The sequence below is a fragment of the Oncorhynchus masou genome, chromosome 32 (genome assembly GCF_036934945.1).
Source record: "Oncorhynchus masou masou isolate Uvic2021 chromosome 32, UVic_Omas_1.1, whole genome shotgun sequence".
Lineage (NCBI taxonomy): Eukaryota > Metazoa > Chordata > Actinopteri > Salmoniformes > Salmonidae > Oncorhynchus > Oncorhynchus masou.
Genome location: NC_088243.1, coordinates 28,179,399 through 28,207,147, shown reverse-complemented (window position 1 = coordinate 28,207,147; position 27,749 = coordinate 28,179,399). Strand labels below are relative to the sequence as shown.

The following is a 27,749-nucleotide window of genomic DNA, read 5'->3' as shown; positions in this document are numbered from 1 at the left end:
TTGTTTTAAACAAATGTTTTATTTTTTGCAAGTAGGCTTTGGGAGCATCAGTGCAGGCTATGACCTGGTTACAGAGTTCAGAGACAAAATGCACTGAACAGGTCGTGGAGTGAACAGGACCCCTCCACCATTGCAGCAGGAAGATGTTTGGGGACGGGGTGCTGCATTTCTTTCAGAGACGTGCTACATCGGTTCACTGTCACAGGACTGGTAAAGGCCCAGTGCACTACTTTAGTGAGACATTGTTAGTTTTTTGTTGCATTCTGATTTTTCAGGGGGTGCTACAGCACCCTCAGCACCCTTACTTCCCACAGCTATGCCTCCCAAGTGTTCAGGGGGGAATGTTTGTGCTACATTACAGCTGTTCCAGAGCAGGGTCTTTATCTGCGTACTGTCAGCACTGACTGGGCAGAGTGGGGGGAATACTAGTGTAAGATACCCTTCCTTTACACTGCTACTCAGCACCTGTTATGTCACCACATCTGTCCTACTGTTAGCTTCATACTACCAAGGTCATGTCTTTACCCTCCAGACTGGAGGGGGAACCGCTGCAGTCCACCAACAAAGGAGAGGACACACCAATTCTGTACGGTATCTGAGCCCATGTGCATTGTAGAGACACACGTGATATGTCACTATATTATTTGGCTTCTCAGTGTAGCTGAAAAGAATAGCTCTCTTACAACATATTCATTAATTATGCAAATTGTACATAGCTACAGTAAGAACACTTACCATCTCAGGATCATGATACTCACTATTCTTACCCATTAATACAGTGGTGGTTTGTATACAGTACCAGTCAAAAGGTTAGAGACACCTACTCATGCCAGGGTTTCTTTATTTGAACTATTTTCTACATGGTAGAATAGTGAAGAAATCAAAACTATGAAAGAACACATTGAATCATGTAACCAAAAGTGTTATATTTTTATTTGAGATTATTCAAAGCAGCCACCCTTTGTCTTGATGACAGCTTTGCAAACGCTTGGCATTCTCTCAACCAGCTTCATGAGGTAGTTACCTGGAATGCGTTTCAATTAACATGTATGCCTTGGAAAGTAATTCCATTATTTAACTTTTTAATGAGTTTGAGCCAATCAGTTGACCAAGTCCATATTTTTTATTTTTGTATATCTTTTTTTAACCTTTATTGAACTAGGCAAGTCAGTTAAGAACAAATTCTTATTTTCAATGACTGCCTAGAAACAGTGGGTTAACTGCCTGTTCAGGGGCAGAACGACAGATTTGTACCTTGTCAGCTCGGGGATTTGAACTTGCAACCTTCAGGTTACTAGTCCAACACTCTAACCACAAGGCTACCCTGCCGCCCCATATTATGGCGAGAACAGCTCAAATAAGCAAAAGAGAAACAACAGTCCATCGTTACTTTAAGACATGAAGGTAAGTCAATGCAGAAAATTAAGAGCCTTGAACGTTTCTTCAAGGACAGTCGCAAAAACCATCAAGCACCATGATGAAACTGGCTCTCATGAGGACCGCCAAAGGAAAGAAAGATCCAGAGTTACCTCTGCTGCAGAGGAGAAGTTCATTAAAGTTACCAGCTTCAGATTGCAGCCCAAATAAATGCTTCACAGAGTTCAAGTAACAGACACATCTCAATATCAACTGTTGAGGAGACTGCGTGAATCAGACATTCATGGTCAAATTGCTGCAAAGAAACCACTACTAAAAGGACACCAATAAGAAGAGACTTGCTTGGGCCAAGAAATACGAGCAATGGACATTAGACCAGTGGAAATCTGTCATTTGGTCTGACGAATTCAAATATGAGATTTTTGGCTCTAACCTCCGTGTCTTTGTGAGACGCAGAGTGGGTGAACAGATGATCTCCGCATGTGTGGTTCCCACCATGAAGCATGGAGGAGGTGTGATGGTGCTTAGCTAGTGACACTGATTTATTTAGAATTCAAGGCACACTTAACCAACATGGCTACCACAGCATTCTGCAGCGATACGCCATCCCATCTGGTTTGCGCTTAGTGGGTCTATTATTTGATCAAGAAGGAGAGTGATGGAGTGCTGCATCAGATGACCTACACAATTCCCCGACCGCAACCCAATTGAGATGGTTTGGGATGAGTTGGACCTCAGAGTGAAGGAAAACCAGCCAACAAGTGCTCAGAATATGTGGGAACTCCTTCAAGACTGTTGGAAAAGCATTCCAGGTTAAGCTGGTTGAAAGAATGCCAAAAGTGTGCAAAGCTGTCATCAAGGCAATGTGTGGCTACTTTGAAGAACCTAAAATATATTTAGATTTCTTTAATACTTTTTTGGTTTCTACAGGATTCCATAAGTGTTATTTAAATATTTGATGTCTTTGAATGAGTAGGTGTCCAAACTTTTGAACGGTACTATATGTTGAGCTACACTCTACATACATGGGTAGTCAAACTAGCCCGCATCGACAAAGAGTCCATTTGATGTGATTCAAATTCTTTAGTTTCAACTAATTTCCAACGCACAGCCCAACTACAACATAATTTCTTATCCATTCATACGCATTTGGCCTACTTGATCCATCTCCACAATTGGATTTGATAAATTTGGCATTGGCACATGATAATATCCTTATTATCCTTGTGATAATGAGTACAAACAAATAGCTATGACTGTAATCCTGAACTAGATTTGTATTCTACAAAAGCAGTTAGGTTTTTAATTTGCGTACAGTAACACTTTGCGTTGCAGGAAGCAGTTGTTGCATCAGAGAGAAAACACTTATTTTATATTTGGTATAATCCATCAATGCTGCAGTGACTGTGCCCAGGTTTGGGAGCATAGAAATCATTGGATAAACCCCAGCATGAGATAAAGCTACACATTCAACAGTGCACACTGAGTGTGGGACAAGACCAAAGAAAGCTCACAGGTGTGTGTTGATGTGTGAGTGAGTTACACTTCCAAAAGTTAATCTATTTCACAAGAGTTGACAAAGGCCTTACTGATATCACGAGACACCAGAGTTTTACAGTATATTAAGAAGGAACAGACCTAGCCATTCAGCGAAGCAATTGCATAATTTAGGCTAACGTGCCAATGGTGAGGAAAATAGGTATTTTAATAGATTCATTGTCATGACCCAGAAGGTTGATGCCAGTGGCCTGTTGTTGCTTTTTGGTGGTTACGTCAAGGGACTAATGTCTCCGTATGAGCCAGTGTTGACACATTCAAGCACACCCATGTGATCCAACCTACATGCACATAATAGTTACACAAGATAAAAATATATTAACATTTTCATTAAAAATAAAAAAAAACTGTACACCTCAGTGTAGTAAAATACTTCTTAACAAAGAATAAAAAAGATGGAAAATATTATGTGGGTTAAATTTCTTTATACTTTATGTAAAACTCTCCCCTCCCTTAATAACCCTCAACAAAATAGCTTTTTTCATTTAGTAAAAATATTCCCAGGGTTTTACTGGGAGCCCCAGGCACTGGAATATATCTCTCTACAAGAGGAGAGAAAAACACTTGTTTTCTTTTAAGGACCTGTTCTCTGAACAGAGCAGAGTTCAGCTCACCTCTGGAAAGGCTAAATGTTCTGGATACCATTAAAAACCAGATAAGAGCTGAGGAGCCAATGGGGAGCACTTAACTATTTACCCATGAACCTTGCTGGCTCACTTTGTCCTCCTCTCAGCCAACAGTCCAGCTGTCTGGCTCTGTGAAGATCATGCACCTCAGGCCCACCATGAACCCACTCCACCCAACTCCCACATACCCTAACTAAACCTACTCTCTGTAATCCGTTTGGAGTTTATGATCGATAAACACGTTTTGTAGACCTTCTACTTGAAATGAGCAGCCATTTTAGCTTGCACAGTCCAGAGAGTTAGCTCAGTTGAGTTGAAAGCTGATGGCTGGCAGCTAAAGAGTATGATGGTTTCTGTGGTTGTGCCTTAGGTCCACATCGCTGTGTGTACACGACGCCAGCGGCCATCGAGAGGACCAGAAGCCCAAACCAAACACTGTGTAATGGACCACTGCCTTCAGGCACATCTCCACGGAAACGTGGAACACACTGTTGTAGTACACCATCAACCTTGTGAAGCGTTCCTCCCCTTTACAGTCGGTGATAAAAAACAAAGCACTAAATAGTCTGAACAGTTTCACAGCATGTTGGCCCTCCTGCCTCGTTCTTTCCCCCACCCCAGGGCCCTGCAGCTCAGTCAATGGGGCCCTGGAAGATGAGCTTGGCACAGCCCTGGGTGAGGCAGAGCTGGGTGGCACAGAATGGGCAGGCGGCGTGGAAGGCGTGGGTGCCATGGGGCAGAGGGATCTCCGCCCAGTACTTTGCCGACTTCTCTGAGCACACGTGTCCGCACGGCACAAAGGCGTGTGTGGGGGCACCCACATCCACGTAGAAGGCGGGCTCACAGCCCAGCCACAGCGGCACGTAGGGGCCCACGGTCCGGCACATGGGGCACTCCCGCTGGGCGCTGGGCTCCTGTTCTGAGCGGTGGCCCCAGTTGTGGTAGCCGTGCACGTGGCCACAGGCCAGGTAGACCCAGGGCTGCTTGTCCTCCAGGGACGAGAGGGCGCGGCTGCGCTGCATGCTGGGGAAAGCCAGGGTGTTGAGGCCCACAGGGCACTGTGGGCGCGCTGCGTTGATCTCCTGCCGCAGGGCCTCCAGGTGCTTCTGGGTAGGTGTGTGGAAGAGGCCATCAGCTGTGCGCCACAGCAGGGTGGCGCCACATAGGTCTACCAGGGAACCGTCCTGCAGCACGTTGCTCTCACACTCCACCTGCAGGGGGCAACGCAGCACACACAGCTCCATTAGGTTACACTGGGCTCAACACTGACAGTTGAGTTAGAGCACTAAGTCTATGGAAACTACGTTTTTAAGAGTATACGGTATGATGTTGAATGCTCTGATATTTGTTAATGGTTCTTTATTTTACCTAAATAACAGATTTCAATTAGGGTAATGGTGGAACATCATCCGTGTTACTGACCAGTTTGCCGCGGGTCTGAGCAGAACGGGTCTCTCTCAGGGTGTAAACATCCCCACACACAGAGATCTCCCTCCATACACCCGGCTTGGACTCCTCTGTGAACCCACCCCTGGGGTGCATCACCAGCACTCCATTGGTTGTCAGCCCGTCCATGTGACCATCCGGGTTCTTCCACTTGGCGGCTTTTTCCTGAGGATAAGACAAGGGGAAAGTCAAACAGTAGTGGGCTTACATAACACTGGTGCTAGTATAAATTGTGTGCTAATCTAGTTTATTCTGTCTAGAACGCCAGACAAGCACTTGCGAACCAGGCTTAGATTCTTAGGAGGAAAACATGAGAAAGTAAAAACATGCTAGAAGTGTTCCATTGTGCATTATTGTCATAAAATGCTAATAAAGAAAATCTGAATACCAATCAACCCAGGGGACTTTCCTAACCCTGGGACAGCCCCCCGTGAGCCCAGTCTTACCCCCAGGAAGATGTTCTTGGAGGAGTCAAAGCCAGCAGCATAGATGCGGGCGGTGTAGGGCAGGACCCTCTCACAGACGACACGACAGGCGAAGCGCGAGATGGTGCTCTGGGTGATGGGCGTCTCCTCTCCCTCCTGACCCCCAGACACAGTGTCCGTCACCACAAAGTCTATGGGACTCTCGGTGGAGCGGCCAATCTGCAGGACAATATAGTCAGCCCAGGTTACAACAGACACCTGCACCATTAGGGTTTAGAACGTGTTTGTTTTTAGAGCAGTGCCTGCGTTCATGGGCTATTTCCTTAATAAATAGTAAAAACAGTAGGCTCAGATGCTGCCAGCACCAGAGATCGCACAATAAAATAAATAAAATAATAATAATGAATGAGAGGATGTCAATGAATGCTCCATAGCCAGGATGAACAGTGAATGTCTCAACATATAGTCCTTCATCAGCTAGATAAGGATGCTATGTTTAATCAAACAAGGTCACAAACCAATAGAATTTATATGCATTGTAATACAATAAGATACTGATTAAATAATGATAGATCAATTTGAGCTTCACACAGAAAAGGAAATGCTTTTCAGTGTTTAATTTTGTTTCAACGTTTGTCCTTGTTTAAAATTCCTCTTCTTTTTTTTGTGTGGCATTTTTAATGATGATTATACAGACAGAACAAGTAGAGGGAAAAACACACATGGATCTCCTCCCAGATCGAACCCAAACCAACCCCCCCACATGCTCCAACAAAGCCCCACCCTAAAACCAGACATTTTCCAGGAAAAAATTAAGAGACCTGCAAAATTATCAGATAGTGCGTTATAACTTATCCTATTTATCAAAGGTTTTCGAAGAGAGGGCTTAGAGAATAAACTCTCACTATGAGGATGACATGCTATTATATATATATATATATATATATAATAGCATGTCATCCTCATAGTGAGAGTTTATTCTCTAAGCCCCCTCTTGGAAAACTTTTGATAGTGGCGTTATAACGTATTGCTATGGCTAAAGGCTTGTTTGTGATGGCAAACTGCTGACGAACCCGGTCTTGTCCCACGTTGAAGATAGGATGAAAGGTTATTATTTGTGCGTACTGCAGCCATAGGAGTAAAGGACTTTGATCCAGGATAAAACATTTGGATCAAATCCAAATTGTTTGAGAGATGGGGCCATGTATTGCGAGATCTTGGCCAACAACCTCCTTCCCTCAGTAAGAGCATTGAAGATGGGTATAGAAAAGATAAACCCATTCCACCTAATCAAACATCTCTGGAGCGTCAGATGAATTGGGATTATAAAGTATATTATAAAGATGTTCAATGTTGAAAAAAAGAGGATTTTAAAATGAAGCCAGTTTTTATTTCACCTTTATTTAACTAGGCAAGTCAGTTAGGAACAAATTCTTATTTTCAATGACTGCCAAGGAAAAAAGTGAGTGAACTGCCTTGTTCAGGTGCAGAACGATAAGATTTTTACCTTGTCGGCTCAGGGATTCGATCTTGCAACCTTTTGGTTACTAGTCCAACGCTCTAACCACTAGGCTACCTGCCACCCCGAGTTTGATCTGTAGAGATAATGGAGGGAAGGACTGATTCAAAACGGTGGGCAAACATCTATAACGTCGCATTTTAATAAAGAAATTGGCCTATATGAAACATGCAATACATATTTTTTATAATAGAAAGCTGTCTCATTGGTTTTTAATTATTATTTAACTAGGCAAGACAGTTTAGAACAAATTCTTATTTGCAATGATTGCCTAGGAACAGTGTGCCTAGGAACTGCCTTGTTCAGGAGCAGATCAACAGATTTTTATTTGCCTTGTCAGCTTGGGGATTCGACCTGGCAACCTTTCAGTTACTGGCCCAACGCTCTAACCACTAGGCCACCTGCCGGGTAAAAAAATATGAGGAGAATGAATCCTCAAATATGGAATGCAAAGAAAGGAAAAAGTTGACCTGAGAAAATGTGTTAAGAAATCCACCGGGCCCAGAGGATTTATCACACTGCATAGATTTAATTGCCAACATAATCTCTTCTACAGAGAAATGTTCTTCCAATTCAGCAGCTACAGTATCTCAGGTTCAACTGTGGGAATATCTAAGTTCTAAAAGAAAGTCTTGAATAAGGTAGTGTTACCAGCGAATTCCAAAATGTATAATTGTGAGTAAAAGTTAAGAAAGCATGAACTAATCTCTAAATGTTCGATACATCTCTTACCCAGCTCGTCATTTATCTCCGGTATGGTTTGATTCGCGGTTCTCTGACACAGCTGGTGTGCTAACATTATCCCTAATTTCTTTCCACGTTCATCATTTTGGTATCGCGACTTACTAATACGATTTTCAGTTTGTAGAGTTGAAGATCAAACTGTCTGAAGTGTCAAACGTTGTTTTAGTAGGCCAACGTTTGGCAATTATTATTATTTTTTTTACTTACTGCCATTTGCAGACACAGACCCATTAAAATAAAAGGTTAGAATGTAAAGCGCGCCTGCAGCAGTAGAACGTCTCCCTGGTGGGAGTGGAGCGGTCTCTGTGCTGTAGATTAACGCTAGGGGGAGAACAGCGTGCAGAACAGAACATGTGTTCACTTGAGGGAAGGAGAGTGAGGAGAAGAGAAAGTGGGAAAGACGGTCACAGAGAGACCATAGTGCTATAGAAACACTGCCCAGCTTCGTAGCAAACAATTCCATGAGGAAGACAGAGACTTCATTAAAGATTTAAATAAAGCAGACCAGAGTTTGGTTAAAAACGCATTAACATGAAATGTATATTACTAAGCAGATTGCCTTATAAACTTGTGGTTTGAGGGTTTTCAGTAAAATGGACAATGAAATGTACATCTGATAAATTTAGACCAATGGATCTGGAATATTAAAACGGGTGGACTTACCTGAAACATGTCTGTGTCTTTGTCATGGCAGTATTCCACCACTACTGTCTGGTTCCTGGACAGAGTGTAGGAAATACTGTGCTGCCCTTTGCAGTTCACCGCCTGAAACAACAGCAGAAGATCAAAAGATGCATTCCACACATGCATATAATGGACTGATAGTGACAGTTATCTTACATTGAAACTCTTAATAGGATATTAAGTCATTTGCAAATTACAATAATGTATGAGCTCCTTACTAATGAAATCATACAAACCTACTGAAACAAAGGGCTTCTTCAGTGTTATAAAAAGGTGATCAAATCAAATGTTTTGTCACATGTGCCAAATACAACAGGTGTAAACCTTATCATAAAATGCTTACTTACAAGCCCTTAACCAACAATGCAGTTAAGAAAAATATTTACAAAACTAACTAAAGTAAAAAATAAAAGAGCAACAAAATAACAATACCGGTAGGTAACAGTAGCAAGTCAATGTGCGGGGGTACAGGTTAGTCGAAGTAATATGTACATGTAGGTAGGGGTAAAGTGACTATGCATAGATAATAAACAGCGAGTAGCAGCAGCGTAAAAACAAAGGGGGGGAGGGTCAATGCAAATAGTCCGGGTAGCCATTTGATTAGCCGTTTGGTTAGGTAACCATTTGATTAGTCTTAACAGGGGGTAGAAGACAAAAACAAATAGGAGTCGGGACAGTAATATTCAGAACGGAACAGTAGGGATCAGTGTTCCTGTGATTTAACACTGAGCTGAGCTTCATGAAGGGCGATTCATTTCAAGCAACCCAGCCCTGCCGCCACCCAGCCCAGCCCAGCCACTCTAAATCGGAATTTAAATTCCATTTCCCCTAACAGCTCCATCACGTGAGCAAGGGAGAGGTAAAAGTGGGTCACTCACGATTGCTGTATTGTGCAGCTGCAGAAAAAAAAAAGTTTAAAAAAAATAAAAAAAAGATCCTGTAGCAAGACATACAGGGGCTTGTCTTAACACAAAGCACACTGCTAACATCCATCCACCGGTGTCTGTCTGGGCTCAGATACAGTTTATACTCTCAGTCACAGCCCTCCCACTACGCTAGGCACGGTCTGAATACGAGCCACACTACTGGGGTCTGCAGGAGTAAGAAACCATGATAGAGTTAACATTTTCAACAGAACATTTGGTTCTCCTTTTGGATTTCCGCATATCCAGTGCTAAAGTCCCACGCAACCAAATGAGATCTGGAGAACGAAGTAGCCTAAACCGTATGTTAGGGAACACCCAAAGGAACACACACACACACACACACACACACCCCTCTAATTGAGATCAAGTGGGCAGATTAGAGAGCAGGGCAGGATTTGAATAGGAGTCTGGCAATGGCAGAGATCCTCATTATCTACTAGAGTGTGCATAGCCCCACTCACTCAGTCAGTCAGCTTTCTCATTATGTTCACATGGCGTGTGTGTCTTGAGTGAAAAACACATTCCTGCTGAGTGAGAGGAGGCATCGGGGGACACACACGGATATCCATAATAGTTGCCCTCTCAAATAGAACTCTGTGCTGGCTCAAGGACGATAGGTATGTTGAACTCATTCACTGACACCAGTGGTAGGCTACGGAGGGCCACAAAACGGAGAATTTCAAAACAAGGTTCCCTTTCTGGCCTGCCAGAAAGAACAGCCATTTCATCTCTGTTTACAGCTGTGAGCGGAAGATCAGCCAACTGCAACAACTTCCTCCTCACTTCACCCGCTAAACCAAGCTTAATACAGGCCCTGATACCAGGGTGATAGCAGAGGGAAAGGGGGGTAATAAAGCCCCAGCAATTTAAAACACAGTACATGACCTCCTACATAAACCTAACTTGTTCTAATGTGGTGTGTCATGTAGGGCTGTCTCCGACTCTTTGTCGAATGAGAATCTGGTTGAAATTTTAAAACATGCATTTTTCCAGACACATCCTGTCTGTTTTAATCAAATCAACTATATGCACTGAGCTCGTCTGATGCTTTAAGCGCTATGCTTGATGAAATAATGACACAAATGACTAGAGGGAGCCCGACCGCAATTAATTTGTTCATGCCAGGCCCAGACTTGCTGCTCTGTGTAAAAAAAGAAAAATGACTGTGACCCGTTGTCGGTCTCTCCTCCCTGCTGCATCGACCACCACAGAACATCAAGTGTTTGTCAAGCTGTTGCTGAAGCTGCAACATAATTACAGCCATTTGACTGAAAAGTTTTGTTACTGAAATCCCTCATTTGCTTAGGAAAAACATTCTATTCCCTCAACCCTTGCTCTCTTCACGTGACAAGTATGGATCACATGCACATGACCAATAAGGTCTGACTTATAGCATATCAATAAATAGGTTATAACAAACTCCGAACACATGAAGAGGACGTTACAAATAAACTTGAAATGGGAGAATGTTCACTGGTTGCTCTGTGGAACAAATTTGACAAGTTGTGGAAAATACTGGAGATCAAGACAAAGAAGGCAAGAAACAAGCACTGCATGCATATTATAGATTACAATATCATTTTTTTCTGACCACTTGGAACAATGTAAACACTAAATAAATTAAAAGCATACCAGAAAGTCTGTTGTTTAAGACTTTATTACAGCAAAGACTAAAAACAGCCTCATGCATTTTTTATTTAACCAGGTAAGCTAGTTGAGAACAAGTTCTCATTTACAACTGCGCCCTGGCCAAGATAAAGCAAAGCAGTGCGACACAAACAGAGTTACACATGGAATAAACAAGCGCACAGTCAATAACGCAATAGAAAAAAGAAAGTCTATATACAGTGTGTGCAAATGGCGTGAGGAGGTAAGGCAATAAATAGGCCATTGTAGCAAAGTAATTTCAATTTAGCAGATTAACACTGGAGTGATAAATGAGCAGATGATGATGTGCAAGTAGAGATACTGGTGTGCAAAAGAGCAGAAAAGTAAATAAAAACAATATGGGGACGAGGTAGGTAGATTGGGTGGGCTATTTACAGATGGACTATGTACAGCTGCAGCGATCGGTTAGCTGCTCACATAGCTGATGTTTAAAGTTAGTGAGGGAAATGTAAGTCTCCAGCTTCAGCGATTTTTGCAATTCATTCCAGTCACTGGCAGCAGAGAACTGGAAGGAAAGGCGGCCAAAGGAGGTGTTAGCTTTGGGGCTGACCAGTGTGATATACCTGCTGGAGCGATTGCTACGAGTGGGTGTTGTTATCGTGACCAGTGAGCTGAGATAAGGCAGAGCTTTACCTAGCATAGACTTATAGATGACCTGGAGCCAGTGGGTCTGGCGACAAATATGTAGCGAGGGCCAGCCGACTAGAGCATACAGGTCGCAGTGGTGGGTGGTATAAGGGGCTTTGGTAAAAAAACAGATGGCACTGAAAGACTGCATCCAATTTGCCAAGTAGAGTATTGGAAGCTATTGTGTAGATGAGTGAAGGAGGCTTTGTTTGCGAAACAGAAAGTCAATTCTAGATTTGATTTTGGATTGGAGATGTTTAATATGAGTCTGGAAGGAGAGTTTACAGTCTAGCCAGACACCTAGGCATTTGTAGTTGTCCACATATTCCAGAACCGTCCAGAGTAGTGATGACAGTCGGGCGGGCGGGTGCGGGCAGCGAACGTTTGAAAAGCAAGCATTTGGTTTTACTAGCGTTTAAGAGCAGTTGGAGGCCATGGAAGGAGTGTTATGTCATTGAAGCTCGTTTGGAGGTTAGTTAACACAGTGTCCAAAGAAGGGCCAGATGTATACAGAATGGTGTCTGCATAGAGGTGGATCAGGGAATCACCCACAGCAAGAGCGACATCATTGATATGTACAGAGAAAAGAGTCAGCCTGAGAATTGAACCCTGTGGTACCCCCATAGAGACTGCCAGAGGTATGGACAACAGGCCCTCCGACTTGACACACTGAACTCTGCGAAGTATCTGCGAAGTAGTTGGTGAACCAGGCGAGGAAGTCATTTGAGAAAAGAGTGATGGACTGTGCCCTCTGCCGATAAGAATACAGTGATTGACAGAGTCGAAAGCCTTGGCCAGGTTGATGAAGACGGCTGCACAGTACTGGTCTTTAATCGATGGTGGTTATGATATCGTTTAGTACCTTGAGCGTGGCTGAGGTGCACCCGTGACCAACTTGGAAACTGGATTGCACAGCGGAGAAGGTACGGTGGGATTCGAAATGGTCAGTGATCTGTTTATTAACTTGGCTTTCAAAGACTTCAGAAAAGGCAGGGCAGGATGGATATAGGTCTAACAGTTTGGTCTAGAGCGTCACCCCCTTTGAAGAGGGGGATGACCGTGGCAGCTTTCCAATCTTTAGAGATCTCGGACGATACCAAAGAGAGGTTGAACAGACTGGTAATAGGGGTTGCAACAACGGTGGCGGATAATTTTAGAAAGGGTCCAGATTGTCTAGCCCAGCTGATTTATACAGGCCCAGGTTTTGCAGCTCTTTCAGAATATCTGCTACCTGGATTTGGGTGAAGGAGAAGCAGGGGAGGCTCGGGGAAGTAGCTGCGGGGGGGGCGGATCTATTGGCCGGGGTTGTGGTAGCCAGGAGGAAAGCATGGCCAGTCATAGAGAAATGCTTATTGAAATTTCGATAATCATGGATTTATCGGTGGTGACCATGTTACCTAGCTTCAGTGCAGTGGGTAAATGGGAGGAGGTGCTATTGTTCTCCATGGACTTTAGTGTCCCAAAACCTTTTGGAGTTAGAGCTACAGGATGCAAATTTCTGTTTGAGAAAGCTAGCCTTTGCTCTCCTGACTGACTGCATGTATTGGTTCCTGACTTCCCTGAACAGTTGCATATTGCAGGGACGATTCGAATGCAAATTGTCAAAACAGAACAGTTTATTTATTGTTTACGCTAATTACTCAAGGGTCACTTTGTTATTTTATTTAAAAATAAGTATTGAAATATAGGCCTACGTAAATTACGGGACTAAGAATAAACAGCACGTGCTCTAAGGCCTGCGGTGGTTATACTAGGCTGCTATACCAAGCCTACTAATGATATTGCTTCTTATAATGATCATAATAGTAATGATAACAACAAGGAGGGTTATTATTGTTAATAGAATTTGACACTTTGAAAGTGTAAACACCAAATAAATAACACCAGAGAGCCTGGTTTAATTTAAAAAAAATGTTATCAATTTTGTGAGGCTTGATGCTCACTGAATCAGTAGACTATTAAACAAACACTCAAACTGCCAATACTAGCAAGATCTGTCTTCTCTGGAGATACACTACATGACCAAAAGTATGTGGACACTTGCTCATCAAACATCTCATTCCAAAATCATTGGAATGAATATGGAGTTGATCCTCCCCTTTACTGCTATAACAGCCTCCACTCTTCTGGGAAGGTTTTCCACCAGATGTTGAAACATTGTTGTGGGGACTTGCTTCCACTCAGCCACAAGAGCATTAGTGAGGTTGGGCACAGATGTTGGGCGATTAGGCCTGGCTCGCAGTCGGCGTTCCAATTCATCCCAAAGGTGTTCGATGGGGTTGAGGTCAGGGCTCTGTGCAGGACAGTCAAGTTCTTCCACACCGATCTCGATAAGCCATTTCTGTCTGGACCATGCTTTGTACACAGGGACATTGTCCTGCTGAAACAGGATAGGGCAATCCCCAAACTGTTGCCACAATGTTGGAAGCACAGAATCGTCTGGAATGCCATTGTATGCTGTAGCTTTAAGATTTCCCTTCACTGGAACTAAGGGGCCTAGCTTGAACTATGAAAAACAGTCCCAGACCCTTATTCCTCCACCAAACTTCACAGTTGGCATTATGCATTGGGGCATTCGGGGCATGCATTATGCATTGGGGTATGAAAACCCATTTCATGAAGCTACCGACGAACAGTTCTTGTTTTGACGTTGCTTTCAGAGGCAGTTTGGAACTCGGTAGCGAGAGTTGCAACCGAGGACAGACAATTTGCTTCAGCGGTCCCGTTCTGTGATTTTGTGAGGCCTACCACTTCGCGGTTGAGCCGTTGTTGCCCCTAGACGTTTACAGTTGACAAGGGCATCTCTAGCGGGGCAGAAATTTGACAAACTGACTTGTCGGAAAGGTGACATGCTATGACGGTGCCACATTGAAAGTCACTGAGCTCTTCTGTAAGGTCCTTTAACTGCCAATGTTTGTCTGAGATTTCATGGCTGTGTGCTCCATTTAATACAACTGTCAGCAACAAGTGTTGTTGAAATAGCAACTCTACTAATTTGAAGGTGTGTGCACATACTCTGTATATATATGGATAATTTAAAAAGCCAGGCACATTTAACAGTTTAGACTATTTTTTTATAGACCAAATTAAAAGTTGGAGTTTCCGCTCCTCAATTTTCCTAGACAATTAAGGCAAGGGCTGTTTTCTCGTCTTCTTACTCCACTGCTGCCTCTGCCACATTGTTCTCAACATCAATATGCCGCTTAACTTTGCTATTATCCACATTGCAACATGGTCCGGTAAAAGGCACTAATTCAACATCGCACTGATGTTTCAGAACCGCAGACAGCGACAGCTATCAAACGTTAGAAAGCACATTTGTTATAAAATAATATTATTTTTAGTGTTGCACCATTGTCCTTAACCATATACAAATACAGTAGGACATGTCTTAAGAGTGATGGACTGTGCCGTCCCCATGGCCTCCACAATGGATTAGTCCACTCAGACAGAAACGAATCAGACAGGTGTCTGGTACGCCGTTCCTTTTTTGCAACTGCTCGACTAAAGAAATCTTGGTCGACCAACAGCCTATCGACCAAACAATCGACTAAATTGGGTCAGCCCTCATGAAACAGCACAGACAAGAGCACAGTACAGTAACGTAAACAGGCCGTCAGAGATTACACAGCCTTTATCAGCTAACGCCTCACCTTCTCCCAGTAAGAGCAACCAGCCAGCAGACTTCACAGTCAGACTACAGGGTGGGAGACCAACCCAGACTCGGGCCTGAAGCCAGAAGATGCAAACTTCAAAAAGGAGAAGTGCTCTGAAATGTGTGCTTGATTTATCTAGGAGACCAATTGCAAGAGGGCAGACATATACAGAATTGGGCAGTTTACTGGCTGCAGTCTGCAGCTTTTGTGTAGTAAATGTTACAGATCTATCAATAGAGCAGCAATATTGTCTTGACTGGGATTCCAACGTAGACACATGAAAAATCGTATTTGTGTGTAAAAATAAAAATATATTTTTTTAAAGACTATCAACTTGATAAGTGGGGTAATAACATTCATGAGAACTCATCAAGTATTAATCCAACCAATTACTTAGTTCATTCATGAATAGACTACATGAGTAGGCTAGGTTCCTGGTTTACCTTGCTGGCCTGTGGTGTGTTGAGGATATGGACGGTGCTGGGTTTAACACCGTTGGCTTTGCTTCTCTTGTACAGGGCAAAGCGGCTTTTCCTTCTGCCCCGGTCTCCGTTTGGGAGGGAGCCATTGTACCTGTCAGAAAGAAGAGGAGAAAGATGTGAGTTTAACATTTGAAACAAGGGGGTAAACATTTGCTTCCAGGAGAGAAAAGGTCTTAGAGAATATGTTACAGAACACGCACGCGTGTCTGGAAATGTGGAATGTGCGATGAATAATAAAATGTGTTCTTGGTGTTTTAGAGAAGGGCCATTTGTATCCACTTTCATTAATCCACCACCAGAAATCACATTCATTTTATTTGTGATATAAGCATCACCTTGGATTATTACTGAGTTATTACATAACGCACTTTAAATGCTTTCACTGTCTAAGCTAGCCACAATGTAGCTCGAGCTGTTGATTTACACTAGCCTGTAGCAGAGCTTTGAATGTACGTCAGGTCTCCTGCTGCCCTTTACAGGACTGTCCAGACTGGTGAGGCTCTCTGACTCACCTGAAGGTTCAACAGCGTAATAGCTCTACCGTATTTGTCACAATAACTTGGAACCTGAAATGGCTGACTCTTAAAAACACAGGACAAAATGGCCTCATCATAACAATTGTGTGGTTCACAATTACATCTTGGTGCACCCTTGTGATGCCCAGTCTCTCTCTGTCTGCTGTTACTACAAGCCTGGTCTGCCTGGTGAATGGAGACGCTCCTTCCAAAACAATTACTTCCACCAGCTGGCCCCCACAGCTGGGAAACCCCATGCTCTCCTCCCATCCAACACAGGCCTATCACCCACACCCAATGATCTTGCAAATAAAATAGTTCAGACTGACACAAACTGAGATCACAGTATTTCAGAATGAATTATGTTCACTAAGTAAATAAGTCAACCACCTTTATCTTAATTAGTGAATGGGCTAAACAACAACAAACCACTACACTGTAATCCCCAAAGCCCCCTTAATACAACACTGATGCAACAGCAGCAAGCGACGACTACCCCCCCCCACCCCCCATACTCCTCTGTCCTGCCCAGGCCACCTGTCCCCACAGCCAGGCAACCACATGGCCTCAGTCAGAACAGGGTAGAGCTGGTCTGCTCGACACAACCCTCTCACAGGGGAATATGTTATCTCTGCCATCACTGACTGACTGCACACGAGTACCATCAATATGAAACAAGTCACAACCGCAGTGATCAGCCCACAAGCAGGCAGGATCAATTGCACTCTTCTGTTTGCCTTCGGCAGCCACGTGTCTCTAAAGCAGTTATTGTCCTTGGTACCAGTCAATACCATTGCCTTTGTATCAGGCGATGTCAGAGAAAGGCCCTAAAAACTCCAAAGATTCCAGCCACCCAAATCATAGACGGTTCTCTTTACTACCGCACGGCAAGCAGGACCGGTGCACCATGTCTGGAACCAACAGGACACTGAACAGCTTCTACCCCCAAGCAATAAGATGGCTATAATGTTAAATAGCTACCCAGACTACAGTGAGATCCAAAATGTATTGGGACAGTGACACATTTGTTGTTTTGGCTCTGCTCTCACTTTAGATTTGAAATTAAATAACAGACTATGATGTTAAAGTGCAGAGTGTCAGCTTTACTTTGAGGTTATTTTCATCCATAGATGTTGCCGTTTCAGATTATTTTGTACACAAAAATAAATGTTAAATATTGTAGTGTCATTTGGAGTCACTTATTTTAAATAAGAATGTTTCTAAACACTTCTACATTATGTGGACGCTTGTAGGGTTTGGGCAGTATCCAGATGTTCATATCGTCCTGTCCTCTTATCCCAGGTTTTACGTTATTACCGGTTTAGTACACAAGGGTGCGCCAACAAAATGCATAAAAGCCCATTGGGCATCTATTAGCAGAATGCTAACAAAAGTTGCAGAAGTAATAGCGAATTTTCATGGAGGCTACTAGGTAAGTAAAAAAACGTTTTTTAATAGCAAAGACATGCAGTCCAGCTCATAAAGTTATACATATACAGTGGGGGAAAAAAGTATTTAGTCAGCCACCAATTGTGCAAGTTCTCCCACTTAAAAAGATGAGGCCTGTAATGTTCATCATAGGTACACTTCAACTATGACAGACAAAATGAGAGAAAAAAAATCCAGAAAATCACATTGTAGGATTTTTAATGAATTTATTTGCAAATTATGGTGGAAAATAAGTATTTAGTCACCAACAAACAAGCAAGATTTCTGGCACTCACAGACCTGTAACTTCTTCTTTAAGAGGCTCCTCTGTCCTCCAATCGTTACCTGTATTAATGGCACCTGTTTGAACTTGTTATCAGTATAAAAGACACCTGTTCACAACCTCAAACAGTCACCCTCCAAACTCCACTATGGCCAAGACCAAAGAGCTGTCAAAGGACACCAGAAACAAAATTGTAGACCTGCACCAGGCTAAGAATGATCTTGCTGCGTTGTGTAATTTCTGCTTGGCATCAGACTCAATTTGTGGTTCAGTTACACTTCTCCACTTGGATAAGAATACAGGAACAGGTATTCTATCAGCAGACAGCGCTCTGTCTGATGTGTAGCCGGACTACATACATGGGGCGGCAGCATAGTCTAGTGGTTAGAGCGTTGGACTAGTAACCGAAAAGTTGCAGGTTCGAATTCCCGAGCTGACAAGGTACAAATCTGTCGTTCTGCCCCTGAACAAGGCAGAAGAATTTGTATTTAACTAGGCAAGTCAGTTAAGAAAAGGTCAAATAAATAAAAAATACAAATATTCTCCAGTAAAATGCAAGATTATCTTTAAGAAATGCAAATGGCATTCTTTCTATGATAAACAGAAATAAGATGGCCATGCATAGTTTTTAAAATGTATTATTGTAAGCTCACTTAGCTTACATGTGTGGCTGCCAGCCAAATAGCGTTGTACATCTGTGAAAGAAAACTATAATTGCAGGTCCCTGATCACTCTATCGAAGCAAAAAAATAAAATAAACTTGACTATCAATACAAAATGCGACCCGTGTCTATATACAACTGGACTCACCTGCTCCCACTTTCTCCAGTTGTGCCATCTACAAACAAACAAATGACTGACTCAACTGTTCTGGGGAACTAGAGTAAGCTTCATAATATGACAGGTGAAATGAAGAACGAAATCTTCAACTCCTAACATATTATACAAATTGACTGCAGGGATTTACTTAAAAAGTAGCTAATAATATAAAAATGTATAGTTTCTAAATGTATTGACGCTATTTTCAAATACCCTGGTATACGGTATACCGCCAAAGCCTAGGTGCTACCATGATTAGGGATAATCATGAATGAATAGTGAATAATGATGAGTCAGAAAGTTAGACGCACAAATATCATACCCCCAAAATGCTAACCTCCCCTGTTATTGTATTGGTGAGAGGTTAGCATGTCTTACTTTTGGTCGCCTAAAACGAGGGGGGGGGGGGGGACTATGTACAACAAGTGCTATAATTTCTGAATGGTTCACCTGATATGGATAAAAAAATACCCTCAAATGAAAGCTGAATTTCAAATCCAAAGTGCTGGAGTACAGAACCGAAACAAAAAAAATTGTTACTGTCCCAATAATTTTGGAGTTGACTGTATGTGCATTGACCAGCCTTTGCATTAATTATTTTTGGACTCATCACATACGCTGCTGCTACTGTTGCCCAGTCACTTTGCCCATATGGACACATCTCAATTACTTCATACCCCCACACATCGACTCGGTACCCTGTGAATAGTTATCGTTACCCATTGTGTATGTATTCCTTGGGTTGTCTTCTATTTCTCAACATTGTTGGGATGGGCATTTCACTGTTCGTAAACAGGTGTAGTCTAAGCATGTGACATAAAAGTTGATCTCTCGCTAGCTTGATGCTACTGGGCCATAACATCTCTCCCCCACTCCAGTTAAGACGTTTGGGGTCAGATGGGAAGACTGTACATAAATACAAGCCCATTATCAATCTTTAAGGACAGGAAGTGAAGTGTGTAATGTCACCTGGAGCCATCTTCATCGTTGCATTAGCTGGGACAGCATCTGTGCTGTAGCTATTGTAATCCTTCTCCCTTTTGACCTGGGCCAGACAGATAGTGGATTTTGCCTTTGGATAATAGCAGGGATTAGACTAGAGACTGAGCATCCCAGTCCACCAGCCTTGACATTCACAGGAAATAGTCATCCGCACTCCCCTAGTCACTGTGACAGAGTTGAGGGGGCTTTAGGTCACAACCAGTCCAAACTGTTACAATGTACAACAACATTTCTGGTTCATCCTCAACAGCAGACATCATCTACAGTTAGTCACCACCCTCCCGTATTGGTGGTTTGGAGGTCTGTGCTCCACCTACCCGGAGAAGTCCCAGTCGAATACAAGCGTCCCTCACAGAGCCGTTCCTAGGAGACTCACACAATGCAGTCAATAGCTTCAGTCCCACAGGCACAATGAATAGACAGAGAGGGGACTGAGGAGAGGCAGAGGCTGTATCCTGATCAATCCCTATTTTCATTCCCTAAGACCCACTCACCCAGCCGGGCCGCTGCCAGGCAAAGCATCTATGCCACCACCAGTTTAAGACAAACCCGTGTGAGAATGGCTATTAAAAAACACGTCTTGTATGCTCTACTTTGCACCGTTCATCTTTCCCTCAAATCCTGACTAGTCTCCCAGTCCCTGACACTGAAAAACATTCCCACAACATGATGCTGCCACCACCATGCTTCACCGTAGGGATTCAGGTCAAAGAGTTTAATATTGGTTTTATCCAGTGGTGTAAAGTATTTAAGTAAAAATACTTTAAAGTACTACTTAAGTAGTTTTTGGGGGTATCTGTACTTTACCATTTATATTTTTTCCTACTTTTACTTTCCTAAAGAAAATAATGTACTTTTTCCTCCATACATTTTCCTTGAAACCCAAAAGTACTTGTTATATTTTGAAGACTAAGTAGGACAGGAAAGTGGTCCAATTCATGCACTTATAAACAGAACATCCCTGGTCATCCCTACTGCCTCATATCTGGCGGACTCACAAAATGCACATGCTTCCTTTGTAAATTATGTTGGAATGTTTTAATGTGCCTCTATCCGTAAATAAGTAAAAATATTTTTTACATGGTGCCGTCTGGTTAGCTTCATTTAAGGAATTAGGTAATTACATTTACTTTTCATACTTACAGTGAGGGAAAAAAGTATTTGATCCCCTGCTGATTTTGTACATTTGCCCACTGACAAAGAAATGATCAGTCTATAATTTTAATGGTAGGATTATTTGAACAGTGAGAGTGAGAGAACAACAACAAAAATCCAGAAAAGCGCATGTGGACACAGGTGGACTCCAATCAAGTTGCAGAAATATCTCCAGGATTATCAATGGAAACAGGATGCAGCTGGGCTCAGTTTCATGTGTCATAGCAAGGGTCTGAATACTTATGTAAATAAGGTATGTTTTTTTATTTGTAATAAATGTAAAAAAATATGTGTTTTTGTAAAAACCTGTTTTTGCGTTGTCATTATGGGATATTGTGTGTAGCTCAATTTCTAGAGTCATAGCAAAGGGTCTGAATACTTATATAAAGAAGCCATTTGTTATTTTTATTACATGTGCAAAAACTTTAAAAAACATTTTTTTGCTTTGTCATTACGGGCTATTGTGTGTAGATTGAGTGAAAACATGTATTTAATCAATTTTAGAATAAGGCTGTAACGTAACAAAATGTGGAAAAGGTCAAGGGGTCTAAATACTTTCCGAATGCACTGTATATTAACAAGTTCTATTTTGAATGATGGGTAGACCTACAGTAGCAACAGGACAGCAGCTTAAATCTACAGTCTGGGATCTGTGAATAATGGTCATTTCAATTATGGAACCATTATATTGTCCAATAATAGAATCAATGTATAAATGTACACCAAAGGAATTATTTGTCAATCCTCATTTTAAGAGGATCAGATGGTGACAGGGATCTCAGCAGGGTCAGACAGCCAGGGAACACCCGTCTGATTGAGGTGAGGTGTTTTATTCAGATACAACACTTTGTTCTCTCTGTGCAGCAGACACTGGACAAGCCAGATTCTATTTGAAAACAACAAACCTCCAACGTTGATTTCCAAACTGTCAAGGGTTGATAGAGGCTTTTCCCAATGACACAAAACATGTCAAACAAAAATATAAGGTTCATTTGTTAGGCAATTAGTTAATTATTTATTATTGAATTACCTTTGATTTAGCTCAGTCTTGTTAATCACAAACATATGTAATAATTATATCTTACCTAGCTTAATGACAGTGAGCATTTTCGCTGACTTTTTGTTCTAAATAGAGACGACATATTGGATTGTGTAAAATGCAGGAAACCAATTTAGGATGCACAAAACCATTCTGTATAAACAGAACAAACATGTCCACTTGTGTTTTGGATGTTCCGAAAACATGTCAGTAAGAGATTAATCAAGGAGTCTTAAATTCCCTAAATGGAATTTAAATCGATTGAGAACATAGTTGATTACTTTTTTTCTGTGGGTAGTGCTCCTGTCAGTTCGAAAAAAAGTTGTGAGCACTAAAACATTGCAAAGACTATATTGTCGCTTCATCAGTTTACATGAAAAATGTTTACCAATAATAAAAAATAAAAAGAGGGTTAAAATTGGGGACGTAGAAGCAGGCCTATATTAACCTAAGCCTTCATTAAAGTCGCGTGGAAACACTAGCATACTCTGATGCTATGAGAGATGACTATATCACGTAAGCAAAGCAACATGTTAGGAAAAAAGTTAGGATTGGGGGGGATGGGGGAAATCGCCACTTCCGAATTCCTCATCCGCCCTGAATCCAGTCATTACTTGTGAGCAACTTTTATTGGAACAAAAATATACAACACAGGCGCTAAAAGAACACTGTTGCAAGGTTTGGAATTATGTGATTTACTCATATGTACTATTATCTCAAATCCTTCCACCACAATCTACAAATGCATTGTGGGTTACGTTGTAAATAAATAGAACGTTTATACCGTTTCCGAAAAAGTAAATGAAGACAGATCGCTACTATACCGTTACACATTTCTGATAACGTGGGCGAGTCAAGTTCTCTGTGGCCTCTAACGATAGCAGTGTACCTATGTAAACAAACGTTTCCTATACCATCTTAATCGAAGTAACTAAAGCGTTCATTTTATTCACGGCGAAGATAGCTAACTCCAGTCTGTGTTTTCAGTGCTGGAAAAAAATTGTTAGCTAGCTAACTTGTTGACTTTCTAAAATACCAACACTTTTGGAACTCACTAAACGTAAGCTTTTCTTCAACTTACCCTAATACTATCAACTCCCCGTATTTTATGGGGTCTTTTGTAGGGGCGCACTGCTCCTCCTGGCTTGGTGAAAACATGAGGCTTCTTGCTTCAATGGATAGCAGGCACCTCTCGGTCTCAATGCACTCTCTCAAATTCAGAGGGAAAAAACACAAGGGATTCCCTACAAAGAGTGTACGCAACTGCCATTTCACTGTATATCTCGTTGCATACGTATTTACGACTATATAGAGCAGTCTTCCCTTTTAAATTAATGGAATAAAAACGTTGTTTTGTAAGGGTCGTAGTTAACGCAACTCGGTGGTTCAATCCGCTTTAAAAGCAGATCCAAAAACAGCCAGGAGCAGAGGGTGGACCATACCATTCAGTTGTCCTTTACTTTATATAGGGGTGTGGGACTTTAGACACATTCCACACTTTTAAAAAACCCATTTATTGATCAAACACTTTATCGATGTATACTGATATCTAGATTGAATATTGTTTTGTTAATCTATTAATTTCTATTAAAAAAAAATTCAACGAAATTCTACAAATGACAACAGACTTCCCTTGTTTGTCTACATCGCATGATGGGCATGGCTAGATATGAGGCGGCACCTTCTATTATGTAAACAAAGAGTACAATCTGGAAATTCATAAAGGGATCACAGCTTCCTTTTTCCACATCATTTTGAAAGAACAGAACGTTCGAAACTCACCGACAGATGAAACCTGTCCAATTCTGGGCAGGGGGTCCAGGTGGATTCCTATGTTAAAATAGTTTTCGGTGTGCAGCATGATTCTTTTAGGCTGGCAGGCGTGCCTGGATGTGTCTGTAAGGGGACCCAGCTAGCAATGATGACGCGACCCTATTCCGGCGCGCCGGGACTGATTTAATCGGCCCGAATCGAGGTGCCGGGCTCGGACTGACATCATATTGAATGACTGCCCAGAGTAAGCCTGAACTAAACCGACACTGCCGGTGTTTTGCCAGAATCTCTCCAGAAGTGTCCTGGTGCAAATTCATATTACTATTACCCATCCACCCCACTGATAGTTCTCAATTCAGTTGCATTACACTATAAAAAAAATACAAACAGCTGTAAACTAACAACCTTACACAATGAACAAGTAGACAAGTACTCATTATATATCTTTTTTTAACTATACAAAACTGGAAAGATATTACATTTCATACAACAGTACAATGTAGGTAGGGAGCAGAGCCCTGAGCCAAACATCCCCAGCAGCAGTGTCCCCTTATATGGTGTCTCCCCAATTATATGTGACATATGAATTGTCTATTTGTTATGCTCTTCTACATGTTCCTTGTTAATTGATTCCCTATTCGCCAGTCTGTAATCCACTATCTGCTTGCACCTGTTGGGCCTGTTACACACACAGTCTTCATCATTTGTTTGTTGTTTGTACAGCACTGATGAAGGCATAACATTCTGAACACATATCATTGGAAAGAGATGTAACATGCTGACCACACCGCTCGCGTGGCGCAGGATCACGCCAAGGATCACGCCAGGATCACGCCAAGGTTCTTAGCGCTCTGGGAGGAGGACACAATGGAGTTGTCAACCGTGATGGCGAGATCATGGAACGGGCAGTCCTTCCCCGGGAGGAAGAGCAGCTCCGTCTTGCCGAGGTTCAGCTTGAGGTGGTGATCCGTCATCCACACTGATATGTCTGCCAGACATGCAGAGATGCGATTCGCCACCTGGTCATCAGAAGGGGGAAAGGAGAAGATTAATTGTGTGTCGTCTGCATAGCAATGATAGGAGAGACCATGTGAGGTTATGACAGAGCCAAGTGACTTGGTGTATAGCGAGAATAGGAGAGGGCCTAGAACAGAGCCCTGGGGGACACCAGTGGTGAGAGCGCGTGGCGAGGAGACAGATTCTCGCCACGCCACCTGGTAGGAGCGACCTGTCAGGTAGGACGCAATCCAAGCGTGGGCCGCGCCGGAGATGCCCAACTCGGAGAGGGTGGAGAGGAGGATCTGATGGTTCACAGTATCGAAGGCAGCCGATAGGTCTAGAAGGATGAGAGCAGAGGAGAGAGAGTTAGCTTTAGCAGTGCGGAGCGCCTCCGTGATACAGAGAAGAGCAGTCTCAGTTGAATGACTAGTCTTGAAACCTGACTGATTTGGATCAAGAAGGTCATTCTGAGAGAGATAGCGGGAGAGCTGGCCAAGGACGGCACGTTCAAGAGTTTTGGAGAGAAAAGAAAGAAGGGATACTGGTCTGTAGTTGTTGACATCGGAGGGGTCGAGTGTAGGTTTTTTCAGAAGGGGTGCAACTCTCGCTCTCTTGAAGACGGAAGGGACGTAGCCAGCGGTCAGGGATGAGTTGATGAGCGAGGTGAGGTAAGGGAGAAGGTCTCCGGAAATGGTCTGGAGAAGAGAGGAGGGGATAGGGTCAAGCGGGCAGGTTGTTGGGCGGCCGGCCGTCACAAGAAGCGAGATTTCATCTGGAGAGAGAGGGGAGAAAGAGGTCAGAGCACAGGGTAGGGCAGTGTGAGCAGAACCAGCGGTGTCGTTTGACTTAGCAAACGAGGATCGGATGTCGTCGACCTTCTTTTCAAAATGGTTGACGAAGTCATCTGCAAAGAGGGAGGAGGGGGGAGGGGGAGGAGGATTCAGGAGGGAGGAGAAGGTGGCAAAGAGCTTCCTAGGGTTAGAGGCAGATGCTTGGAATTTAGAGTGGTAGAAAGTGGCTTTAGCAGCAGAGACAGAGGAGGAAAATGTAGAGAGGAGGGAGTGAAAGGATGCCAGGTCCGCAGGGAGGCGAGTTTTCCTCCATTTCCGCTCGGCTGCCCGGAGCACTGTTCTGTGAGCTCGCAATGAGTCGTCGAGCCACGGAGCGGGAGGGGAGGACCGAGCCGGCCTGGAGGATAGGGGACATAGAGAGTCAAAGGATGCAGAAAGGGAAGAGAGGAGGGTTGAGGAGGCAGAATCAGGAGATAGGTTGGAGAAGGTTTGAGCAGAGGGAAGAGATGATAGGATGGAAGAGGAGAGAGTAGCGGGGGAGAGAGAGCGAAGGTTGGGATGGCGCGATACCATCCGAGTAGGGGCAATGTGGGAAGTGTTGGATGAGAGCGAGAGGGAAAAGGATACAAGGTAGTGGTCGGAGACTTGGAGGGGAGTTGCAATGAGGTTAGTGGAAGAACAGCATCTAGTAAAGATGAGGTCGAGCGTATTGCCTGCCTTGTGAGTAGGGGGGGAAGGTGAGAGGGTGAGGTCAAAAGAGGAGAGGAGTGGAAAGAAGGAGGCAGAGAGGAATGAGTCAAAGGTAGATGTGGGGAGGTTAAAGTCGCCCAGGACTGTGAGAGGTGAGCCATCCTCAGGAAAGGAGCTTATCAAGGCATCAAGCTCATTGATGAACTCTCCGAGGGAACCTGGAGGGCAATAAATGATAAGGATGTTAAGCTTGAAAGGGCTGGTAACTGTGACAGCATGGAATTCAAAGGAGGCGATAGACAGATGGGTAAGGGGAGAAAGAGAGAATGACCACTTGGGAGAGATGAGGATCCCGGTGCCACCACCCCGCTGACCAGAAGCTCTCGGGGTGTGCGAGAACACGTGGGAGGACGAAGAGAGAGCAGTGGGAGTAGCAGTGTTATCTGTGGTGATCCATGTTTCCGTCAGTGCCAAGAAGTCGAGGGACTGGAGGGAGGCATAGGCTGAGATGAACTCTGCCTTGTTGGCCGCAGATCGGCAGTTCCAGAGGCTACCGGAGACCTGGAACTCCACGTGGGTCGTGCGCGCTGGGACCACCAGATTAGGGTGGCCGCGGCCACGCGGTGTGGAGCGTTTGTATGGTCTGTGCAGAGAGGAGAGAACAGGGATAGATAGACACATAGTTGACAGGCTACAGAAGAGGCTACGCTAATGCAAAGGAGATTGGAATGACAAGTGGACTACACGTCTCGAATGTTCAGAAAGTTAAGCTTACGTAGCAAGAATCTTATTGACTAAAATGATTGAAATGATACAGTGCTGCTGGAGTAGGCTAGCTGGCAGTGGCTGCGTTGTTGACACTACACTAATCAAGTCGTTCCGTCAAGTGTAATAGTTTCTACAGTGCTGCTATTCGGGGGCTAGCTGGCTAGCTAGCAGTGTTGATTACGTTACGTTACGTTAAAAGAACGACAATAGCTGGCTAGCTAACCTAGAAAATCGCTCTAGACTACACAATTGTCTTAGATACAAAGACGGCTATGTAGCTAGCTAGGATCAAGCAAATCAAACCATTGTACTGTAATGATGTGAAATGAAGATGTGATACTACCTGTGGAGCGAAGCGGAATGTTGACCGGATTGTTGAAGTTAATTCGGTAGACGTTGGCTAGCTGTTGGCTAGCTAGCTAGCAGTATCTCTTACGTTAAGGACGACAAATAGCTGGCTAGCTAACCTCGGTAAATTAAGATAATCACTCTAAGTCTACACACTCTAAACTACACAATTATCTTGGATACGAAGACAGCAAAGACAACTATGTAGCTAGCTAACACTACACTAATCGAGTCGTTCAGTTGAGTGTAATAGTTTCTACAGTGCTAGTAGACGGTAGACGTAGCTAGCTGCTGGGCAGATAGCAGTGTAGACTACGTTAGGACGACGAAATACGATAATTACGCAATTATCATTGATACAAAGACGGCTATGTAGCTAGCTAAGAAGAAATTGCTAAAATT

General features: G+C 43.2%; 1 protein-coding gene across 1 annotated transcript; it reads right to left on the bottom strand.

Annotated features, from left to right (window-relative positions):
• Positions 1-23,375, bottom strand: peli2 (pellino E3 ubiquitin protein ligase family member 2). The gene is made up of 6 exons (XM_064953767.1): positions 23,060-23,375; positions 15,699-15,828; positions 8,358-8,459; positions 5,453-5,650; positions 4,983-5,171; positions 1-4,771 (listed from the first exon to the last, which is right to left on the bottom strand). Exons 1-6 carry the CDS (start codon positions 23,134-23,136, stop codon positions 4,193-4,195), a joined length of 1,275 nt encoding a protein of 424 aa, XP_064809839.1. The 5' UTR covers positions 23,137-23,375; the 3' UTR covers positions 1-4,192.
• Positions 23,376-27,749: the final 4,374 nt, after the last annotated feature.